Source organism: Sesamum indicum, linkage group LG5 (genome assembly GCF_026168435.1).
Source record: "Sesamum indicum cultivar Baizhima isolate 11 linkage group LG5, ASM2616843v1, whole genome shotgun sequence".
Taxonomy (NCBI): Eukaryota; Viridiplantae; Streptophyta; class Magnoliopsida; order Lamiales; family Pedaliaceae; genus Sesamum; species Sesamum indicum.
In genome coordinates, this window is record NC_142661.1 from 16,482,353 (window position 1) to 16,504,999 (window position 22,647).

At 34.5% G+C, this 22,647-nt stretch overlaps 3 protein-coding genes across 5 annotated transcripts; all 3 read left to right on the plus strand.

The window, feature by feature from the left end:
• Window positions 1-2,547: 2,547 nt before the first annotated feature.
• On the plus strand, window positions 2,548-4,292 carry LOC105161881 (protein ALP1-like). The gene has a single exon (XM_011079726.3). The coding sequence runs from the start codon at window positions 2,664-2,666 to the stop codon at window positions 4,131-4,133; it is 1,470 nt and encodes a 489-aa protein (XP_011078028.1). The 5' UTR covers window positions 2,548-2,663; the 3' UTR covers window positions 4,134-4,292.
• Window positions 4,293-5,682: 1,390 nt separating this feature from the next.
• Window positions 5,683-7,852, plus strand: LOC105161882 (SH3/FCH domain protein). Of its 2 annotated transcripts, XR_847809.3 has the most exons (5): window positions 5,683-5,857; window positions 5,930-6,009; window positions 6,303-6,393; window positions 7,357-7,443; window positions 7,528-7,852. XR_847809.3 is itself a non-coding variant. In XM_011079727.3 (4 exons), exons 1-4 carry the CDS (start codon window positions 5,826-5,828, stop codon window positions 7,385-7,387), a joined length of 234 nt encoding a protein of 77 aa, XP_011078029.1. In that variant the 5' UTR covers window positions 5,688-5,825; the 3' UTR covers window positions 7,388-7,852. The 2 variants fall into 2 exon arrangements, 1 of the variants encoding a protein (XP_011078029.1); XM_011079727.3 differs by having other exon boundaries at window positions 5,688-5,857; window positions 7,357-7,852.
• A 1,707-nt stretch (window positions 7,853-9,559) lies between these two features.
• LOC105161883 (uncharacterized) lies at window positions 9,560-22,411 on the plus strand. 2 transcript variants are annotated; one of them, XM_011079728.3, is made up of 13 exons: window positions 9,560-9,951; window positions 10,777-10,951; window positions 11,813-11,896; window positions 12,787-13,028; window positions 13,149-13,392; window positions 13,565-13,644; window positions 13,840-13,924; window positions 14,118-14,249; window positions 14,322-14,435; window positions 19,218-19,262; window positions 19,654-19,723; window positions 21,536-21,583; window positions 21,920-22,411. In XM_011079728.3, exons 1-13 carry the CDS (start codon window positions 9,779-9,781, stop codon window positions 22,015-22,017), a joined length of 1,590 nt encoding a protein of 529 aa, XP_011078030.1. In that variant the 5' UTR covers window positions 9,560-9,778; the 3' UTR covers window positions 22,018-22,411. The 2 variants fall into 2 exon arrangements, with proteins under 2 accessions (XP_011078030.1, XP_088736753.1); XM_088880627.1 differs by lacking the exon at window positions 19,654-19,723.
• Window positions 22,412-22,647: the final 236 nt, after the last annotated feature.

The window sequence follows — 22,647 nt, forward strand, 5'->3', positions numbered from 1 at the left end:
ATTCTATATATATATTGTTGTTCATTAAAATTATTTACGTTTAGTTTAAGAATTCCAGATTTTATCTATTGAGTAGAGTTTATCGAAATTTAAACAAAAATGAAAAAAGGTAAAAGAATTGTAAGTAGAAAATGATCATAGGTATATCACACTGAATTATATGTTTTGTAATCTATTAGAATTCTGGAAAAACAGAGGAAGATTGTGGATAATGATAACTAGTGCAAAACCCCACCTCTTTAATCAGCAGTCCATATACACAAAGAAAACGCTAAATTGGGACAGACTTTTGCGTTGTACCTAAGGCGGATTCGCCAAAAACCTTGTCGCAAACTTTAATCAGCAGTCCATATACACAAAGAAAACGCTAAACTGGGACAGACTTTTGCGATGTACCTAAGACGGATTCGCCAAAAACCTTGTCGCAAAATTTTTGCGATTGAAGTGTCTGTTGCAAGCATTTGCAACAGTAGATAAAATCCGTCGTAATATTAATGCAATTGTATGAAATACATTATATATACACGCATTATTTATATTTACATATACTATATATGTTATTTGAATGTTCATACTTATAAGTATGTGAGGATGATCATGGTAGAATCTTTTTGATAAAAATTTTTACTGTATAACAAAATCATACTAACACTGATCTAAACATCTGATCAAAAGTTTGATTGTCTCATAGAATCATAGTGACGTAAAAGCATTGAAGGTTCACATGCCAAATTGTGTCAAAACTTGCAACATAAAGCCCAACAATCAAATACCGTCGCAAACTGGGATAGATTTTGCAACGATTTTACCACGGAGTACATACTTTCAAGATATTTGCTCCAAACTCCCCTTAATTTCATTCCAAATTCGTCTCAATTTTGGAACAGCATTCACCCCTAGCAAAATTTGTTGTGAAATCTAGACGAAATGGCATTTATGACGACATGTCTTCCGTCAATTCCATGCCGCTTTAGCAATGGATTTCCCGACAAAAATTTTCTCATGAACATTCGATGAGTTTTGCAACACTTTGAAAGACCATCTGTCGCAAATGAGTCGTAAAATGCACCACAATTTTGTGATAAATTTTTTCCATCTAAAAAATCCGTATCTAAGAAACTATCTTTTTATGGTAAGATATTCCTTCCCCAATTTATAAGACAAAGAATGGAAGCCTACAAACTAATGCAAATTCACATAATTATCCAAACAAATTGAATAAATAGGACTTTTATTTAATTAATAGGTCTAGAGTTGGTCAATTGACCCAACCTTAAAAGTCAACAAGTTTCTCCAAGGAAAAAACGTGCATGAGACAATACATGAGACAATTCCGAAGGGCAAGCTCGTATAAATATTATTCTACATATAAAGCACGTTTTCTTTGGTTTGTATGTGTATAATTCTTTAGATATAGACAATTATATTTATCACAATTGTAGTTGCCATTTGACCTTACATTATTAACATCAAATGACAATTATTGTTAATTTGATTGCACGACTTTATGAAACGTTCTTGCATATGTCAGCTTTCGGGACAACAGTTTTAAATAACACAAGTCTGCGTAGCACGTTCAAATGTGTGTAAAATAATTTAATTGTGATATTAAGGACAAAAAAAAAAAAAAAGATGTAGATGAAAGAGATAAAAAATCATATCTATAAAAGAATAAAATGCGTAAATTTATAAAATCGCATCTCAAGTTAAAAAATCAACAAATAATTAAATGATGTGCTGTTTAAAATATTAATATGACATCGTACTAATTAATTAAAATAATATATTAATTTTACATATAAAAAATAAACATGAAAGAATATTTTTCAATATATATGAAATTCTTAAATAAAGAAACTACTTAATAATGAATCCCGGATAAAAAAAATCTAAAATCAAATAGTTGATAATTTTAATCTAAATTGTCCTTCTCTTTTGTAGAGAAATTTATGAGATAAACTAAATATGAGCAAATAGAGGAGGCAAAAAATTTCCAAGAAACTTATTAAATAACAGTAAAATCATGTCTACGTTTTTTTGATGGAATGATTTGAATTTGGAGATTTGAAATCGATAGTTATGATAAAATATAACTCAAAAGTATATAAACACCCTAAGCCTAAGGTATATTTATAGAATATTTATATACTTAGTTTAACTTACTTTTTCATAATAATAATAATAAATAATATATAAAGAGAGAGAGAGAGAGCGAGCGAGAGAGAGAGAGAGAGAGAGAGAGAGAGAGAGAGAGAGAGAGAGAGAGAGAGAGAGAGAGAGAGAGAGAGAAGAAGTGGATTTTGCGGGCCATGAGGAAACCCGAATTGATGTTCCTTCTTGCTTCGGAGAGTTCCAAAACGTGGCGTTTTATTTAGAATCGCAAGCGCGTGAGACAAATCATATAATATCAAAACCCCCTCCGACCAAACAGTCACAGGCTCACAGTCATCGTCAAAGCCCAATCCCCCTCCTGGAACCTTCCTCCTCACCGCGTCCCACGCGCTCCCTCCTGCTTCTATGGCTTTATATATATATATATATCAAACGCTCAGTTTCATACTTCCATTCCCTTTCAATTCAGACTCTCCTCCCTTCAGAGTTTCGTTTCAGACCCTTTTAGTCCCCCTTCAAACACTTTGACGTCTCACTCTTAGATATTATTCATGGTGATCTCATCTTTCCCGTTTCTTGAAGACTTCCCTTCTTTCTTTTCCTTCGGTCAAGATTCCGACCCGGGTTTTATATCCTTTTCCAATACTAAAAAGCGCCCCAGATATGATGATAGTATTGAGAATGATCCGTCTGTTCAAGAATTACTGACGAAGTTGTTGGCGTTTGATAGCCCCCCGGAAGAGAAGGAGACCCGGGATGCGTATGATTCGATCTTGATGGACTCGAATTACAACCGAAGCAATCAAGAATTGAATGAGAGTGCGGTTTACTGTAATGGTTATCCTAATTTGAGTGATTCTGGTATTTCCCCACAAGCCAAGCGGGCGCGCTCGGAGGCTGCTGATGATGTTGCGACGACATCGGATGACACAGTCAGCATCGCGAATGGTGGCGCACAGCGTAGGTTGTGGGTGAAAAACCGGTCGAAAGCATGGTGGGAGCAAGTTAACAGCCAGGATTTTCCTGAAGAAGAGTTCAGGAAAGCTTTTCGAATGAGCAGAGCGACTTTTGATATGATTTGTGAAGAACTTGAGTCAGTTGTCACTAAGAAGGACACAATGCTGCGCATGGCGATCCCCGTTCGACAGCGTGTGGCGGTTTGTATATGGAGGTTGGCCACTGGAGAGGCTCTTCGTGAAGTTTCCAAGCGTTTCGGATTGGGAATTTCGACTTGCCACAAGCTGGTTCTTGAGGTTTGCACTGCTATAAGGAGTGTGCTGATGCCGAAATTCTTGCAGTGGCCTGATGAGAATAGAATGAAGGAGATTAAGAGGGATTTTGAGTTGTTTTCTGGGATTCCAGATGTGGGTGGATCAATGTACACAACTCATATTCCGATAATTGCTCCAAAGGTTAATGTGGCGGCTTATTTCAACAAAAGGCACACAGAGAGGAATCAGAAAACTTCTTATTCGATTACAGTACAAGGCGTGGTTGATCCTAAGGGAGTTTTTACCGACATTTGCATCGGTTGGCCTGGTTCAATGACTGATGATCAGGTACTGGAAAAGTCGGCCCTTTCCCAAAGGGCGAACAGAGGTGCTTTGAGGGATGCTTGGGTTGTTGGGAATTCGGGGTATCCATTAATGGATTGGGTTTTGGTTCCTTATACTCACCAGAATCTTACATGGACGCAACACGCCTACAATGGGAAAGTTGAGGAGGTTCAGAGTGTTGCCAAGGAGTCATTTATGCGATTGAAAGCTCGATGGAGCTGCCTGCAGAAGAGAACAGAGATGAAACTCCAGGATTTGCCTGTTGTTCTTGGAGCTTGCTGTGTTTTGCATAATATATGTGAGATGAGAAATGAAGAATTGAGTCCGGAAATGGGGTTTGAGTTGTTTGACGATGAGATCATCCCTAAGAACAACGTGAGATCAGTCAACGCGATGCATGCTAGAGACCAGATTGCTCACAAGCTCTTGCATCACAATCTCGCAGGCACAAATCTCCTGTTGTGATAACTCTGATAGGTTCTGTTTTGCAGTTTGCTGTTAGTAAATCTGATTCTTTCATGGCTTGTTGCAGTCATGTGAAAGATAAACTTTATAAGATTAATTCTTTGGTTTCTTGTACACACTCATTTGCCTTTTCTTGAATAGATAACATATTTCGCCAAACATTGCAAGTTTTACTGATAACTAGGACTTGGACAAGATCTTATTGGATTTTCAGATGATTTCTTTTGTGATTAGTTCAGAAGTTATATCAATTTGTTTCGAGGACACTGGAAATCATATGCAGCAGTAACAATTTTTACATTTCCTGTTAGACATGTAGATGATTTCTTGGTGTATTGCTTCAGATGTTAAAGAGTAGTGTCCTCCTGTTTCCATGCTATAAAAGCTCTTTCATAGCATTTACGGCGCCCACTGTGACTGAATTCCAGGATGCTATTGTTTTCAGTACTTGTCCGTTGAGGAAAGGGATAAATCGTTTACGCCGACTATTGCTAGCTGTTTTCATAGATGCAAGTTTCCAAGGATTCCCACGAGACTTGCTCCCTGAAGAAACATTCAATAAGAGTTAGTTTGTTCTGCAATTCCTGTTGGCTAACCATTTCTTTTCCCAGGTTTTGATGGTCACTGAATCTTGCTTATTATGTTATCCAAGTATGAACACCATTTTTGGGCTGATTTCCTGAGTCAAAGATCGGAAATTGGTCCACCAGTTCTGAAAGTAAATGTGGTGGATGGATAAAGAATTGAAGAAACTAGGGACCAGTCAAGCTATGTTGTTGTCTTATCTGAAGCAATGGGCTGACATGCCACACGTTTAACTTCTGTGTCTGGTTATGAAGAACATGGTTTTCAATTGCATCCATCACCACTCACTCAGCTTCACTGTGAGGATACCATTCAATGGTCAATGTGAACAGATACTAATCAGCCAAAACACAACTACTGATTACTGAGACCAACACTCTTATATCCGTCTAAGTGTAATAACATCAAACAGTATGAATCATGTGGTGTTAACAGTGTGACCAAATTCGTTTTGATTCAACGTGATATGTACCGTTTTTATGTTTTTTAAATTGGGTCCAGATTAAAATTTCCCAAATGAAAATGAAAGTTCCGTATTTGGAAAGTGGACTGACTATGGTAGCATGTAAAAATCTTGTGTGAGTTCTGGGACTTTCGAGTTTTGGGTGATCATATCTCTTGACTCGATGGGTGGTTCTTATCAAAACAATGGGACGTGATCTTTCAGAATTTTAAAAATTGTTGAGAGCGATATGTTATAATTTGAATATTTAAATATTTTTAGTTCGCCACGTGTGTTATAATATAAAATGTGATTCGAAGGTTTACTGTAAACACGAAAATAAAGACTTAAATATTAAAATACTTGGGAAAGTTGAATAGATTAAATATTGATGCATTTCTAGTATTAAGTAATTCTAGGACTGCTACATTTCGAATAACTCAAAAATTCAGGGGTGAATTCGCAAAATATCTGAAAAGCAGGCGGGGACTTATTGTGAATAGAGGTGTCTGAAGGCACCTGAATGAAAATAAAGAAATTTTTCTTGGTTACTACTCCATATTAGATTCCTCGTTCCCAGACAGGCAGAATCGGCTCAAAATCCTCCGTTCTGTCCCGGATTCCGTTTCCCTCGTACCGGAACAACCTCAAATTTTGTGATTTCAATGGCGCCGCCGCCCTCGGATCCATCGAACCTGTAAGTTCTCTCTCTGTCTCTCTCTAGATGCCTTTTACTTCATTGATTGAATCCCTTTGTTTATTTCTCAAGGGAAGTGATCAGGAGGCAGAAGAAAGGCGCTCCCTTTAAATTCTTGGTTCCTCTAATCTACGCTCCTGTTCTTCCCCTCAGTAAGTTATTCTATTTTTTCTTTGTCTTTTTTACTGTTTCTCCTCTCAAGAATCAGGGACAGATCCATCAATAACGGCTCGATTGTCCTCCTTTAGTTTTGCTACTAATCTTAGGTTTTGCATGTAAATTTCGAAATTGATCCTATATAATCCAAATTTCTATGTTGTTGGGCCATGAAACCAAGAATTCTGTCTTCCTTCTTGTTAAGAATTGCTTGAATGTATTGTCTTTTACTGTTATCGTGCTATATTTTCTCTTTATGTATATGTTACTAGTTACATTTGCACTACAGTTCGGCTTTCGCTCCGGCACAGGCCGGTCTTGAGGGACCGGTTGTTTACTGCAGTGTTGGCGGGAGCTTTCGCGCATGGGTTTTACTTGGTGTATCCTTTTGCTTACATTTGTGATGATCAATCCTTTTAATCTAGGATGAGTTCATGCATAATCCAAATGAGTTTTTACGAAGTTAGTAAGTGCTTTGAATGTGGAATTGATAAATGATGTTTTAGTTTTGCTGTTGTGTTATTATTATAGTGTAAAGCTCTAGAGCTAGAATGACAATCTTGGTAGCTTTGGTCTGTTTGTGACGGCCTCTAGAAAATTTGTAGCATGTAAGGCAGTTCTAAGTTTTCTCAATCATTTTCAAACTGATTCCCGAAAACATTTCTCACGTTTCCTATTGTAGTTAGAATATAAAACCATGTAATAATTAGCTAGAAGTATTTAGTCAGATAGTAAAACGATAACCGTCTGGAATCAAGTCTGTCCGTATAGCGGGCTGCAATTGTTCCTATCATATTTCTTGGTTTTAATGTGTTATTTATCTTTGTCCCGGCAACTTTAATGTTCAATCTTTTGTAGTAAATTTGATTTTCATGAGAAATATTCTCCTGTGTGATTTGGTGATTGAATCTTGGGGCTATTGGCGGCCTAGGGTTGGGATGATAAAGAAAAGGTAATCCTCGTGGTTGCAATTCTGTTTGAATCTCAAGAAATGATTGTCCGGATTCAATTTCTGTCATTGCTTATTTATGTAAATGTGGACTTGATTGCAATGGAAAATGGACAACCTGTTCACATGGCGATATCTTGTCTTCACATTCATTTGCTGCTGCCGTTTTGATAGATTTAGCCAGTGTCTTCTGTCTTTTTGTTGATTCTGAGTTCAAAACTTCAAATCACCTTTGAATTTGGTTTTGGCACTGCAGTTTCATATTTTTATGGTCGGTTTCAGCATTACCACCTCGGGGATACTATAATAGCACATATGTGATAACATTATGAAACTGCTGAGTGTGTTAGAATTGTTATGGCTTTATGTTGTTCTTCCTTACAAACGTGCTTAGGACCGACATATACGATGCTGAGAGCAAGTGATTTGGTTCAAACAAGGATGGAATAATTCGACTTCATGGATGGCTTACAAGTCTCAGGTCTTCAGCCTACCGTATGCAGCTTCAGTTTACTTAGTTGTTTTTTATAAACATCGAGTTATTATTCTTTTCCAACTACCACAGGTGGTTTTTGCTCTTTTGAAGCTTCACCACAGCGACAGCCAGATTTCAATTGGATTCTTAATTTTCAGGAGAACTGTTGATTATGCTCAAAACCATGTATTTTAATCATTTTTAGTGAAAGTACAACCAACATAATTGTTGTTTCAGGAACATTATACGATAATCTGTTGTGTTCTTCTTTATCTTGCAACAGTATTTCATAAATGTTGGAAGCCATGTTGAGCTGGGACAAGAATTCATTGTATTATCCGAAGAGATTCTCTTAGAAAAACATTGACATGCATGCATTTGTATGCTGTCGTTCTATGAATGCTTTTATGTTAAAGCATATGTATATAATGTACTTTTCGGTGTATCTTAGCTATATATAGAAATCGTATGTAGTTAGATGTGTAATAATTAGGGTGTACAAATGGGGTGGGTGGATTGGGGCTGAGCCCTAGACCTGCCCCATTTGTCTAAATTATCGACTACGGATATGGGGACAAGTTTTAATTTGTGGCCAAGATCCGGTCTATAAATTTCATTATATTTCTACTTTTTTTTACCTGTGTTTATATATATATATGAATTATTATTATTTTTTTCAAAAAATTACACATGTATTTATTAGAAATGTTAATATTATTCACATAAATTACTCTTATTTTTCAAAGAATTACACGTACACCCTGTCAATAATAGCACATATATTATTCTTACTTTTTGATTGTTAGGGGTAGTTTATATAATTACGTAAAAAATAAGTATAATTTGTGTAAATAGATAAATAAGGAATATAAATGTAATTATTCTTAAATTATACAAATTGTTGAATGAAGGGTTTATTATTATTTTTTTCTCTACGTCAAAGTTTTTTGTTTAAATTCTATCAGAGGGTACAATTATAATGGAGAAATTTTTTATGAGGCGCAATAGTAATTTTATTTTATTTTTTGGGATAAAAAGTGCAATTTTATATTTTAACAGGATTAAAGGTGTAATTTAACCCTCTATTTTATATATGAAAGCAAATTTATAAAAAAAAATCCATCTTCAATATAATAATAACAATAATAATCATATTCTATGGTCCATACCATACCTGTACTTGTGGAATACTAAATAGGAAGACTTGGCAAGTACACCATATGTATATTTATCGTATACTTGATGTATAATTTAAATAAATAATTAATTAAATAATAAATATATTATATTTACTAATTAAAATTGCTTACATCATGGATGTAGTCATGCAAACCTGTCCTTTTTGTTTTAGAAAATCTGGGATTTACGAAACCTACCGAGACTGTAAAGCTGGGCATTAACTGCGCCACTTATTACCATATAATCTTCTTACCATCATATCTCATCCTACTCAGATTTGTGCTCATCCAAACTTTACCCTTCTCACTTTCTTCTCTTTCTATGTTGGGATTTTTACACCATCCTATATTGATATTTGTTGTAATTACACGTGAATTCATATAGTTTGAGAAATTACATATAATATTTATTTTCATTTAATAAATAGATTCCTCTATTAGTCAAAGTTCATAAAATTTATTAATGTTAGTAAAAAAACTTAAAGAAAACTCATATTTATCCTCAATTAATTTATTATGGGTCAAATAAATCTTTTATAATCACACTACCTTATAAGGTAAAGAGGTACATCCAAACATGCATTAACGTGTGAAGATGTATAAAATTAATTTAGTTATAAAGATTTGTTTGATTTGCAATAAGTCAGTAATAAGTTAACGAAGCTAATATAGATTTTTATTGATTTTTTGTTAATATCAACAAATTCAATAAATTTTAATTATGGAAGAATCGATTTCTTGGACGAAAATAATTTTATCCCCAGAGGGAAAATGATAATAAAAGCAAAAATGAAGGATGACACGTTTTTTATCACTTTATCCACGCTCCTCCTTATTCTGACGTGGCATTTCAAGCGAATGAAAAATGGCAGCTGGTGGGCCATCCCTTGGTGCCACGTGTGGGGGTAGAGGCTGTTCAATTGAATTTTTATTTAGACATTAATAAGAGACGAGGAAAGCTGAAGATGGTAATGTAACAAACACAACCAAAAATTGTGCGTCGAACATCATTTGGATCCCTCTCTCTCTGTCGCTCCGATCCCCAACACTCCGCTTTGTATTTTCACGCACAACACACACTCGCCGATACATAGTACATACAACCACTCCCCTCCCGGCCCCGTTTCTATCATATATATATATATATATCAGTATATATACGTATGGCGGAGGAGAAGGTGTCGGCGGTGGTGAAGGAGGCTGAGGAGGTGGAGGAAGAAATGGAGGAGGAGCAGTTGGGATCGAGCCAGACACTTGAACGAGTGGCTGCTGCCAAGAATTTCATCGAGAACCATTACAAAAGCCACATGAAAGACATGCAGCAACGCAGAGAAAGGTTGTTGGTTCGTAGATAGATATATACATGCATGTTTCCCCATTTTTTATGTCCTAGGAATTGTTATCTTGTTGCTTTGTTTTGATTTATGTGGATTCGCGTTTTTCGGATGCGGTGTGTCTGTGTGTTTGTGAGCGAGTGTTTTGTGAATTATACATATGCAGCCATGCAAGTAGATTTTTTCCCACGAATTAAATGGGATTTGGATTCAAGTTATAATTTTTTGGTGTGAATGTAATTGATTAGTGGCGTTGGTTTTGGATTCTCTTCTATTTTGGGTTTTAATTAATGTGATCTCGTGGCGGGTTACGTTTTTTTTAGAATTTTAGTAGTGTATTTTCTGATGAAGGTGAATTTCTGATAGCATGTGTGAGATGTTCGTCAAATTAAATTCCCCTTATTAAACATCAGAACACCAGATACAACTCTGAGATTTTGTGCCCATTTCCTAGGGAAGAAAGAAGTTGCCAATTTTATGTGTCACTTTGCAAGAATGCTCATATGAACTATCAAATAACGTGTATATATATATATATGTGTGTGTGTGTTATACTCGATCACCTACTTGAGGTTCAAGAATCATAAAACTTCCTTGGATGCTCTCCACGCTTTGCGATTTGCTACTAACATTTTTAACTTGGTGCTAAATTGACTAATTGCTTTTCATCATAGATTCTCATAGATGATAAAAAAGCTTTCTTGTATGTGTTTATTTCTCTTCCAAAAGAAAGTTGCTTGTTTTCTGCAGTCCGAGTATGTTTTCCTATTGATGTAGTTAATACTCAAATACACGTGCTCTAACTAAATATTGTGGGCAAATTGTAGGCGTGAAGTGCTTGAAAAGGCATTAGCAAACTCAGGTGTGTCAGAGGAAGAACAGATGAATATTCTGAAGGAATTGGAGCGGAAGGAGACAGAGTATATGCGGCTTAAGAGGCACAAAATTTCTGTTGATGATTTTGAGCTCCTAGCCATAATAGGAAGAGGAGCCTTTGGAGAGGTTCACGTTCTTTATATTTCTTAGTAAATCAGCTTTTGCGATTTCCAAGATTTTACAAAAAAGTGTACATAAACTGCTGTCATGGTTTAGTGTTTCTTTCAATGGGGCAGTAGCTCCTTTCCAAGTCCTAACTCTTTTTGTTAATCTTTATTCCTTAGAACTTTCTCCTCATATTTATGCTGCAAAATTATATATAAGTGCATGACTTTATCCAAATGGCTGAAGAGAAGTGCTGAGACTGATAATATACTTGTGGGCTCCTAAATGTTTGAGCTTATATAACAAGAGAATGAATAAGTTTGATGTCTATCTTCATTGGGGCTCAAGATCAAGCCATTCCCTTAAGCGAAGTTTCGCACCATACATGCATGGCTTCCTAGTCGCCTTTTCCTTCATTTGATTTTCTTCTACATAATACCTGACGATGTGTATGATCCTTTTGAAGGAGCTTCATGCAAGATTTGGCATTCCATTAGTTCTTACCTCTAGTGTTGCGGAGCATTATGAATCTGAAAAGCTATGTCACTTCGATATACTCATCATTCTTATCTAAGTCAAAATTGCTGGATCGTTTGCTCTTATAGCTTCACTTCTGAAGTTCTATTGTTTTCTTTATTTTCCTTTATTTGGTTGTAAGTTAATCTCCATTATGCTTGTGTAAACTATTTGTCCAGCTCATCAACTACACTGCCAGTAATTTAAGTGTGTTAATGCTGGATAACCTGCTTATATTTTCATCTCCTGCATATATGTGATTAAATTATGTCTTTTAAGCTTACTGGAAGCAGTAATACATGTAGCAGGTAATGTGGTTTATTCTATATTCATGTTCATTGGTTCTTAAATGAAGCTTCGTGACAGGTTAGATTATGCCGGGAGAAAAAAACTGGGGATATATATGCAATGAAGAAGTTGAAAAAGTCAGAAATGCTTAGCAGAGGACAGGTCAGCTCAAATTAATATGTAGATGCTCACTTCTCTTTAAAGTTTACAATAATAAATGCATGCAATACTATAAGTTCCAATTCAATCTTTTATTTGGTGGATTGTGACAACTCATTCATCTTTCAACACACAGCATCCACACACAGAATAGTCTCTCTTTTGGAAATTGATTGTATACGCCATCCACTTGCTTTCTGTCTGATTTCTGAAAGGAAAAGTCTCAAAAGAAAACCTATGGTAATTATGAATTGAATGAAAAAAAGGGGAGATTCTAGTTTTAAAATAAGAACGGTAAATTAATCTTCACCTGCGCATTCACATCATCAGGTACCTGTAGGAAATGATATGAAAAATATCATTCTCTATTCACCTTTCAGTATCCTTAAATTAGCTTATGGATTACATGTTGATGTCGATTGTAGAATCAAAGAACCATGCTCGATCTTGTTTTATCTATTTGAGCACAAAAGATAAATTGTTCAGCAATGTTAAGGTCTAGATTCATGTTTTTGAACTGTTAGGGTCAAGTTAGTAGTATTGTAGTGCTTTGAGGGGACTTTGCATCCATGAGTTAATTATATCGCACATTTTACCTCCAATAATAGCAGCCTTGGACAAGTTTGATGTTATTATTGCATGTGTTGGAAGTGTGAGGCGCCGAAATTGTCTTGGAGCATGGTTGGGAGCAATTAAAACAAAGTGAATAAAGTAAAACCTAGCAGTATAGTATGAACATTTAGTCATTTCCCATCTGGATAACTTTCCTTCCATTTTTAGCTCAAATTTCTTCCATGCTAGAAGCTCCATCCGCTATTTAGTTCTGGCTACTTGTTTATAACTAATAGCTTGGAGAAACATACTTATTTGGGTGTTTTATCTGCATGCTATAGGTTGAACATGTGAAAGCCGAAAGGAATTTGCTTGCTGAAGTTGCCAGCCGCTATATCGTCAAGCTTCATTGTTCATTTCAAGATGCAGAATACTTGTATCTAGTAATGGAGTACCTACCTGGTGGCGACGTGATGACTTTGCTGATGAGAGAGGACACCCTAACTGAAACGGTTGCTAGATTTTATATTGCACAAAGTGTTCTGGCAATAGAATCCATCCACAAGCATAACTACATCCACAGGTCAGAAATCCCATCTTCATGCATTTGTTGACAGATAACATAGTTGAATAAATGTAGAACATGGTATGTCATCTATCTGATCAATGCTTCTCATTTGTTTTTATTTTTTTCTTTCTGCAGGGATATTAAACCTGACAACCTTCTGTTGGATAGATATGGTCACATGAGGCTCTCTGATTTTGGCCTCTGTAAGCCTCTTGACTGCTCAAATTTATCCCCCCTAAATGGGAAGGAGCCAATGACAGAGGACAACTTAAGGAGATCGGTTGATGCCAATGGCTGCGTCCCTGATAAGGGAGATGGAAGCAATTGGAAGAGTCCTCTTGAACAACTGCAGCATTGGCAAATTAACAGAAGGACACAGGTAAAGTAAACTTTTCTCTTGTTACGAACATGCAACCAAATATATAACATCGAGGAATAAGTCCCGAAGTCACGGATTGGAATTTTTATTCATGGATACTGCTAAAAATGTTGAATCCTCTCTTTGCTAAGCTGGCAGTTTTTCTTCTGAGGTATGACTGCTATCATCACAGGCATTTTCAACTGTTGGCACGCCTGATTACATTGCTCCAGAAGTACTACTGAAGAAAGGCTATGGAATTGAGTGTGATTGGTTAGTGTCTTCTGATTATGTCTTTTGTTCTAAGCAATTGAATCAGCTCTTATGGTTGAGGCCATACAGTTGAACTCCAAGAATGTTACTTTATCCTAGAGAAGAATAACTGATGCCTTCAGTTTTGTAATGAAATGACTTGGAAATTAAGTTATAAACAAAAAGTAACTTGAATTTCCGTATGCCTACTTGCAGGTGGTCGCTAGGCGCCATTATGTATGAGATGCTTGTTGGTTATCCCCCGTTCTACTCTGATGATCCAATAACAACATGCAAGAAGGTGCCTATCTGTCGATTTCTTTTTATCTTTATAATACAGTTCACTTGTATTCACAGTTGAGGGGGCCAACGGACTCAATATTCTCTTTGGCTTAGTATTTCTATTGAGCTACTTTCACGGGCTACCACCTATTCCCTTTAAAATACATGCTTATCTTTCGAAATATGGATGACCACTATGTAACCTATATCAGATTGTGCACTGGAGAAATCACCTACGGTTTCCAGCTGAGGCAAGGCTAACTCCTGAAGCGAAGGACCTGATACGTAGTTTGCTCCGTGATGCTGACAATAGGCTGGGTTCTCGTGGGGCAGACGAAATAAAGGTGTCTTCTCTTACCAGAATATTATACTTATTGAAATAACTTTATTCCTCATAATTGATGCTTTTTCATCAGGCTCATCCCTGGTTCAAAGATGTTAACTGGGACATGCTTTATGAGATGGAAGCAGCATACAAACCGGAGGTGAATGGGGAGCTTGATACTCAAAATTTCATGAAATATGATGAGGTAGCGTCTCATGTATCCTATTGCCTTGCTCACTCTTTTCCATTGCTTTCAGAGAGGTGAAGGAGTGACTATATTGGAATAAGGTCTACCTAAGAACCTTCATTGAGCATTACAAAAGTTGTACAATGCCTGTTAGCCTATTGTTATGGATAGGGGGATGACTTAATGTTAGTATGGTTTAGTTGAATCATAATTAACATGAATCCAATGAAGTCACTTGTTCTCAACTTACTGAACAACATTAAACAAACTGGGGTAATGTCAACTTCTAAATATATTTTGAGAATTCTAAGATGATGCACCACGAAGAAGACTTTATATGACTATTACATGAATATATCCTAACTTTGCTGACTTTATTGATTCTTTTGCTTTTCTATATAGTTCAGTTATTATACATCAATTATATAACTGTGTACATCTAGGAGAATGAATTTGTTGGACCATGTGTGTGTTTATATAGATAGGGGAAATTGCACATTTTTGTCCCATAACTTAGGCCTAGGATATATTGAGTTCAATTGCTTACGAGATTCTCGAAAATAGTCACATAACTTGCAAAACGTCTCATTCCCGAAATGCATATACCAAAAACTAGAGTAGTGAGGGAACCTAACCATGGTAGGCACCACTGTCCCTTCTTTAGTAGCAATGTTCACTGCTGGCGCTGTTGCTAAGAACCAGCCCGTAGGTTTTAGTAGACACGGTACAATTGTAGGATGTTATACTCATAAGGCAATGATAGGGGGAGTACTATTAACAACCATGTCACTCACTGGTCTTTTCGACTGTATTATCAACTACGATTGAATCCCGCCCCCATTCAAGATCGGGGCAGAGGCCAACAATCAGTAGGGCAATAGCATAGCTATTATGACCTGGGCCTATTACTTAAGCCTACTTTCTTCAAGATACCAAAGGAGCAGCCGAACTCCTGAAAAGACTATAATAGAAGAGAAAAAGCTCGTCAAGATCCAACTCTATAGCTCTATAGCTCTAGTATCTAACTCAGAGCTTTCAGTCTTCTTGCCAACTTCCTTTATTAAACTAACCGAAAAAAACACGTGCAAGTCACGTAACCATTATCATTTCACAATGGAGGTTAATGACCAAGAGACTTGTACGTGATTTTCTCCATCAATTTAATAAATAGTATGCATGTGCGCAATCTAGTAACGGTATCTTACATATTCTCTTTTTCTTGTTCGGTTCCCTAATTGTATATGTCTTATATCATTATTACTCAATCTGCCAAAAAGTTTTATACAAATAAATGTGAACGTTAGCCGGTTGGTCTAAACAATCTCCTCATTATGGATTGGTTTTTATGAGGTTACTTTTCATACAAACCAAACTCCTCGTCCCTTCCATGACCAAAGTTTTTGTGTAAATGGACTTTTCTCTTCTTTCATTGTGCACAATTGGCAGTTTCACCACCACCAGTTTAAAGAAATCCTCTTCATCAAATCTATCTTCAGAAAGCTTTTTTGTTGCATTACTTAACTTTGTTTCAAAAGGCTTCCTCGAATTAAGCGTTTATTAAATCATCATTATTACTCTTTTTATCTTCTCTTTAGATGAAAATTTTCATTTTTATTTGAAAATGTAATAAAAATGAAAATTTAAAACAACTAAATGAGATGTCAATATGCATTTCTAATCCAGAAAATTATGCCCCTCGTCCTAAATAAGATGGAGCAAGCCCAATGCCATTTTCAGAAAATGACATTGGGCTTGTAAAAGACGCAGGGAAGGCAGAGGAGTGCTAAGGCTTGCCTTTTGCAAACCCATCCTATTTTTGGGGCTGGGTTGAAAGAGAGACGACCAGGAAAGGTGCCCGGTGACGCAGAGAGATGCTCCATGTGGAGGAGCAACTGCGAAATTCGGGGTGTGTGGGATTGCACTCGGTAGCAGCGTACCAAAAATCTTCTAATCAATCTTTTTAACAAGATTTATGGATATGATTGATCTATTACCATAAATATGAACTACAAATAAGACAAATATACACAAATTTCCTAATCAATCTTATAACATATTTAATTGTTTGTGTGTTATTAATGTTAAAGGATATTGATGTATAAATATATAATTTATTTGTGTAAATATATTAAGTGTTTTAAAAAGGTGTGTGCCATGCTATTCATTATGTGCCATGATGTTCCATGCGCCTAAAACAACTATGACTCACTTGGAAGCCAATGCAAAAAGTACTCATAACGTATTAAGTATCATTTTCATGAAAAGTTTAAGTTGTTATAAAGGACAAATATTTAATATTAATAACTTTCACGTAGATCTCAATCCACTTCTATATACATAAGATGTCAACTAAGATATCTATACCTCTTTGACTCATCTACTCTGAAGCTGAGCTATCAACTCCATCTCCTTTCTTTCTCTTCAATTGTTTGCATTCTATCATAAAATGCTTTCTGCCTCTAATTTCATATCATCATATTAATCTTAAATTCCAATTAAGTGCATAGTTTTTCTTCCAAAATAATAGCATTATTGACATTAAGTGATTTGGCATGTATTATGCATCAATATCCATATTATCGCTACTACAATCTACTAATGCCCTTAAAACTAAGGGCGTGCATTCGGTAAAATTGAAGTGGACCCAAAATTGGGTACGCCAAACTATGTATTGAATACCAAACTGGATTACTCAATTCAGTTTGGTAATTTACCGATTTTTTTTGTAAATGTGGTACGGTATGTTGTTAATTGAATTTTGCTTAAAGAAAGGGGTAAATTACAACCACCTCTCTTAAAGTTTGTCATAATTACAAATACCTCTTTATTTGAAAATTATAAATATCACCCTGATTGTAATGTCCGTCTAACAATGAGCCCATTTTGTTAAGTCTCCATCCAATTTTTGTAGTGAATTAACCAAACTGCCATTTTGAATTATAAATTGTAATTTTATATATATTTTACAATTTTTTAAAATAATTTTATGAACTAATATTTCCTCTAAATTATTTATTTTTTACCCACCCTCAATTTGTTTTTACATTTTTTCAAATATTTTTTTATTTTTTAAAAAAAAATCCAACAAGGGTAAAATAGTAATATCCACTTTACTGTTTAGGGGCTACATAATTATTTTCCATTTGAGGGGGGTATTTGTAATTTTTTAAACAACACATGGTATTCTTAATTATACCAATCTCAGGGGAGGCAGTTGCAATTACCTTAAAAAAAATGAAATTCGTAATCCGATACATACAATACATATTATACACATTATATAATGTAGGAATGTAATGTAAATAATGTAATATACATTATATTTTAAAAAAATCAGTATTCAATGCAGTTCGGGTTATCGAAAACCAAAACCAAGCTTATAATAAAATTTTTCAAAAAATTTTATTATTTCAGCACGGTTTGCCAAACTTTGCACATCCCTAGTTAAACATTGATTCTTTAGCAACCTATTACTTATGCCATGTTTTTTATGTACGACTTGTATCAAAATTCTTGATTCAATCTTCTGTTAAATTTTCAATTAATGTGGAAAGAAATTCCATAATGTTCATGCTCCTCCGCTTTAACATATACTAAATAATTGATCTTTTTTCATTTTTCACGTTATTTTTAGCAAGTCTTATGTTTTAGGATTCTAGGATATTAGAAGTAGTTTGTGTTAATTAATTCATTACTCTTAATTAACTTGTGAAACGGTAAAACTATTTCAGCGTGTCATGTAAAGATGGCGGGGTCCCCTATTTTTTCTTTTATTATGTTGCACATGAAAATAAGGGCACAAATAAATTGAACCAAGTAATATTTTAGGATTACAATGCCAGTTATTCAAGTAACCTTATGTAAGGGTCTTGACTCTGGGCTTTCCGAAAGGGAATGCTTTATATTCCCTAATTGATTCTCTACTTTTCCTATAAAACAAAATATGACCGTGATTATTTCCTTTTATATTACCTTATTTCCATTTTCATGTCTTTCTTCTTCTCGGGCGTCGGGTTGTTAACAAAATTTCATATATATTTTTTGTTGTACTATTGAGTATGTTGTTCTTCATCGATAATCAACATCTCTTACTGCATTTTTAGCAAATAAGTACCAATATTCAGGGGATTAAATTTTTTCCTCCAAGTTTGATTGAATATGTTAGATAGTCTAAAGACTTTAGCTTTTGTTATCTAAATAACATCTGAACATTTAGTTAAAGATCATTGAACTATGTACAAGATGCCCATGTTTCCTTTGTACGGCCATCCATTAGGTTAAGTTTAGTGGGTCGGTATTGATTATGAGCAAATTAACATGCAATTGCACGAATGAGTTTTAGTTTTATGCTTGTTATTAGGTTGAACATGCGCTTATTTTCTCTCCCACACTTTTCTTGGGTTGTTCTATGACTGACCAATTTATGGAAATACATACTTGGACCATTCATGAAATTACTGTAAATGACTACCGTAAGAACTTATATCCTCTCTCCTAAACTAATTAAAATTGGAGAGAAGACGACATTGATGCATTCCAACACGTACATAATTGTTATAAGTTAGTTATCAGCGTAATGTAAATTGATGAGCTATGTCTTTTGTGAGCAATAAGCGATAAATTTGAAATCGGTACTACGTTTATTGCTTCTTCACCTGTTGTTGATCTCAGTTGCTTCCTTTCTTTACTTGACGCTAATGTTTGATAACTATCAATGTAATAATTTGTGTTTGTGGCATTACAATGTAATTTGTGCTTCATTTATCACCTCACTGATATGTTTTTTGTATATGATTCCAGGTAGATCCACCTCCTGCAAAATCTAGTTTTGGAGTCTGGAGAAAGGTTTGTCATTCTCTTTCATCAACTAGAAATAAGATTTATGATTTCCCAATAATAAAAGAGTTGCTCTTTCTGATTTTTCATATCTTACACATGTTAATGGAGATTCAATGAGAACATTACTAGTATTGGAGTGAAATAATTTACATAGTACTCTACTTCCTACAAGAAAATAAGTGCAATGGCCTCATAATGCATGTCCAATTAAAGTGATTACAATGTTATGTTTTATATGACTGATTTGTAGTCTAATGGATTACTCTCCTTTTTTATTTCCTCTATTAAATGTTTTAAAGTTTTCATCTTATATATGTTCCTTTATAGTGGCAATACACTGTTTTCCTCGGCTCTTACTTGTTGCCCGTGGCTATTTCTTTTCTTTGGTTTCTGCCAGTTGCGCAATCCAAAAGATTTGAGTTTTGTTGGTTATACATACAGAAACTTTGAGGGCGTGAAGGGGCTAAGTAAGTGTTTCAATAAGTTGAGCTTAATTTTTTCTCCTAGTCATTATAATATATCTTTGTTTTAGTTATCTACACAAAATTATCAATTATATCAATTTCTTTTAAGGAAATATTAATATTTTGGCAAACGCTCTTACTCTTGAAAACAAGTTAGGAACAATAACATTATTAACAATTCAATATATTCAGTTAAATACTTCAAAGTAACTTCGAATTGATAGACATTTATAGAAACTGCATACCATGTTCTAGGTTAATAATAAATACTATTTATCATTATTTTGGCTTATTTATCATTATTGGTTGAGGAGTAAATTGTAGTACATCAGCATATCCTTTATTGTGCATGTACTCATCTTTGCAAATCCAGACCTATGGTACCGTACATGTCTTTTTTGCAATATTTCTATTCTCTTTTTACATTCGTTTGTTATGAGAATTTCTTTTAATGGATATTAGTTGCATTTAGTTTCTGAAAGGAAGTCATTAGTGCATTTATCTTCAAGATTTTATTTACAATATTAAGATTTCAAATAAACGGTATGAAGAGAAAAAATCAAGTTTATTTATACAAAGCTTATTGTTTTATCTCTCTATACCATCGTTAAGAGCTTCAAAAGATCCTCCCCAATATTTGATGGTTACCTTTCTGTACAATGTGTATTGGTTGCAAATTGGATGAATCGTTGTATTCCCATTTGTTTATATTGGCAAAACTTCTTAGAAATAAGTGCCTCTTAAGAAATGGGACATGGATAAGCCTTATAGCATATCAAGGAACAAAGTCTGCTAATATCTATGGTCTTTGTTGTCCAGTCTAGACCAACAACACATTCACTTTTTTTCAGTATTAAACATTAGGCATAACTTTTATAGTTGGATTACTTTCCCTTCATAGTAGATTAATATTAGAAACTATTAATAGAAGATGCTCCTCGATTGCCCTTGGAGTCATAGGTTTTGCTTCTGCTTGTTGAACTATTATCTCAACAAAAAGTAGTATATTTAGTGTATTATGTTTGTTATCCATTTCTCTAGGATCTTTTGCAGTTGTCCAGAATTAAAAACAATGAGTTATTAACATAAGATATGTGGCATCAAACTTCTTAGAGAAACTTTCAACACTATAAAGATTCAATCAAGTTTGAGCCCGCATCTTTAAATTACTCTGGAGTATATCTAGAAATTAAATTCTTTACTTGAAAACCACATCCCAACTATCTTTCCGAAAACTTTAATCTGTGTATTCATTTGTGAGCTTTTTGCTTCTCCATATTTTACTACAATCATAATCAAGGAAATGGAGGATGTTGACAATATATATGTTAAGTATTTTTTTAATTCTCGTTTTTTGCACGAGTCTATTACATATTCTTAATAGAGGTTAAGATTTTAGGATTACAATATTGTAATTCTAGCATATATGTCTACCTTTTGGACCACTCATGTAGCTGTTAATTTGCTTTCATTCTGTTTGCATTTATAATTGGAGCTTGCACGCTGCAACAATGTCAATTTTTCTTCCTGAAAGATGTTTTATAGAAAATCCAGAATTAAATAACTTTTGTTTAGGATGATTTAGGCTTCCAAAGCCTTATATATATGATCATTCTAGAGTTAGTTGCTAGTAGATCCTCGTTTATTATATAGCTATTTTAGGAAGAAAATACTATTTTTTCCGTAGATCTTACATGAATATTATACCAAAATAGAAGATGAAATAGATTCTTTAATTTCTATCAACTTAAGTTTATTTGCATTTCTTAATTGCTCTTTTAATTTTAACTTCCTATAAACCTTCTACTCCTGCAGATAAAAAGGGCATATCACCCGAGCGCTTATCAACTGATTCTACTCGGAGTTAGTTCTCTTCCACTAATTACTTTCTATTTTGGGTTAATTATAGCAATTATTCTTGAAAGTTAGTGCGGTAGCCGACTATGCCCTCTCTCTTCTTAAATTATAAAAATCAAAATCCACCAATCTAAATTTGTACTGTTAGAAGAGTTTTAAAATTATCTCCTTTCGGGGATTGAAATTAAAGGAATTAAACACAAAATAATTGTACTTCTATATTTCCAGAACCATGATAACATCCCGTTAAATTTCTTAATATTTACACGAGGTCGTTGTAATTAACCATTTCTTTGTGTACTGATACTAAGCTGGATTCTCTAATTCCTCTTTACTTTTCAGGTGATTCTGGAGTAGATTATTCGTTAAAATACAACTCCGATCAAGAGGAAGATCTTAAACGTACATCATCCACAGGCACTCTACCTCAAAAACCCTAAATTTCTTTGCACAAGCAATCTGTTGTAACAACTGAATCCTCTCTATGAGGACAAGTTTCAGTTGACTTTATAGTCCATTTATGTATCCCTTATGAAATTAGGAACAAAACATCTTGGGAACCCTCCTTTTTTGTATTGTACTATATAGGAACTTTCGAGACTCTGTCTCGATGTTCAATTAGATGAATTAGGCATTGTCAATTTCCTATGTAGCCATGCAATTAAGAGATTCATTAGACCCTTTAGTTATTGGAGTTGGCAGATCCACAGATAAACTTCAGAATTGTGACAGTTTGTTGCTTTGTAGGCCAATCAATGGTTCTTAAAACTTCAGCAGTTTGTATTGCTTTATTTCTAGTTTGCTTTTAATAAACTTATAATGTTCTTTTTTTTATTTATATATTTTTAAATTTAAGCAATTAAGTGATATGTTTTATATGATTATTATAATAATATGGTATATGATTTTATAAAACTTTATCGCATGTTAGAAACATTAAATTTTACGATAAATAAGTATGAATTAGATAAATTTCAAACGAGGAAAAAAATATATTTTTGATCCCTCCAAAAAATCACTAAAACAATTTTCATCCCCCTTCATTCATGAGTTGTACTCTTGGTCCTTCA

Bases quoted from the DNA above. Each gene is read 5' to 3' on its own strand.
- LOC105161881 (XM_011079726.3), top strand. From the start codon at position 2,664: ATGGTGATCTCATCTTTCCCGTTTCTTGAAGACTTCCCTTCTTTCTTT.
- LOC105161882 (XM_011079727.3), top strand. From the start codon at position 5,826: ATGGCGCCGCCGCCCTCGGATCCATCGAACCT. The intron at 5,858-5,929 runs GTAAGTTCTCTC...TTATTTCTCAAG, and splicing joins CCCTCGGATCCATCGAACCT to GGAAGTGATCAGGAGGCAGA. The intron at 6,010-6,302 runs GTAAGTTATTCT...TTTGCACTACAG, and splicing joins CGCTCCTGTTCTTCCCCTCA to TTCGGCTTTCGCTCCGGCAC.
- LOC105161883 (XM_011079728.3), top strand. From the start codon at position 9,779: ATGGCGGAGGAGAAGGTGTCGGCGGTGGTGAAGGAGGCTGAGGAGGTG. The intron at 10,952-11,812 runs GTTCACGTTCTT...GCTTCGTGACAG, and splicing joins GAAGAGGAGCCTTTGGAGAG to GTTAGATTATGCCGGGAGAA. The intron at 13,925-14,117 runs GTGCCTATCTGT...AACCTATATCAG, and splicing joins CAATAACAACATGCAAGAAG to ATTGTGCACTGGAGAAATCA.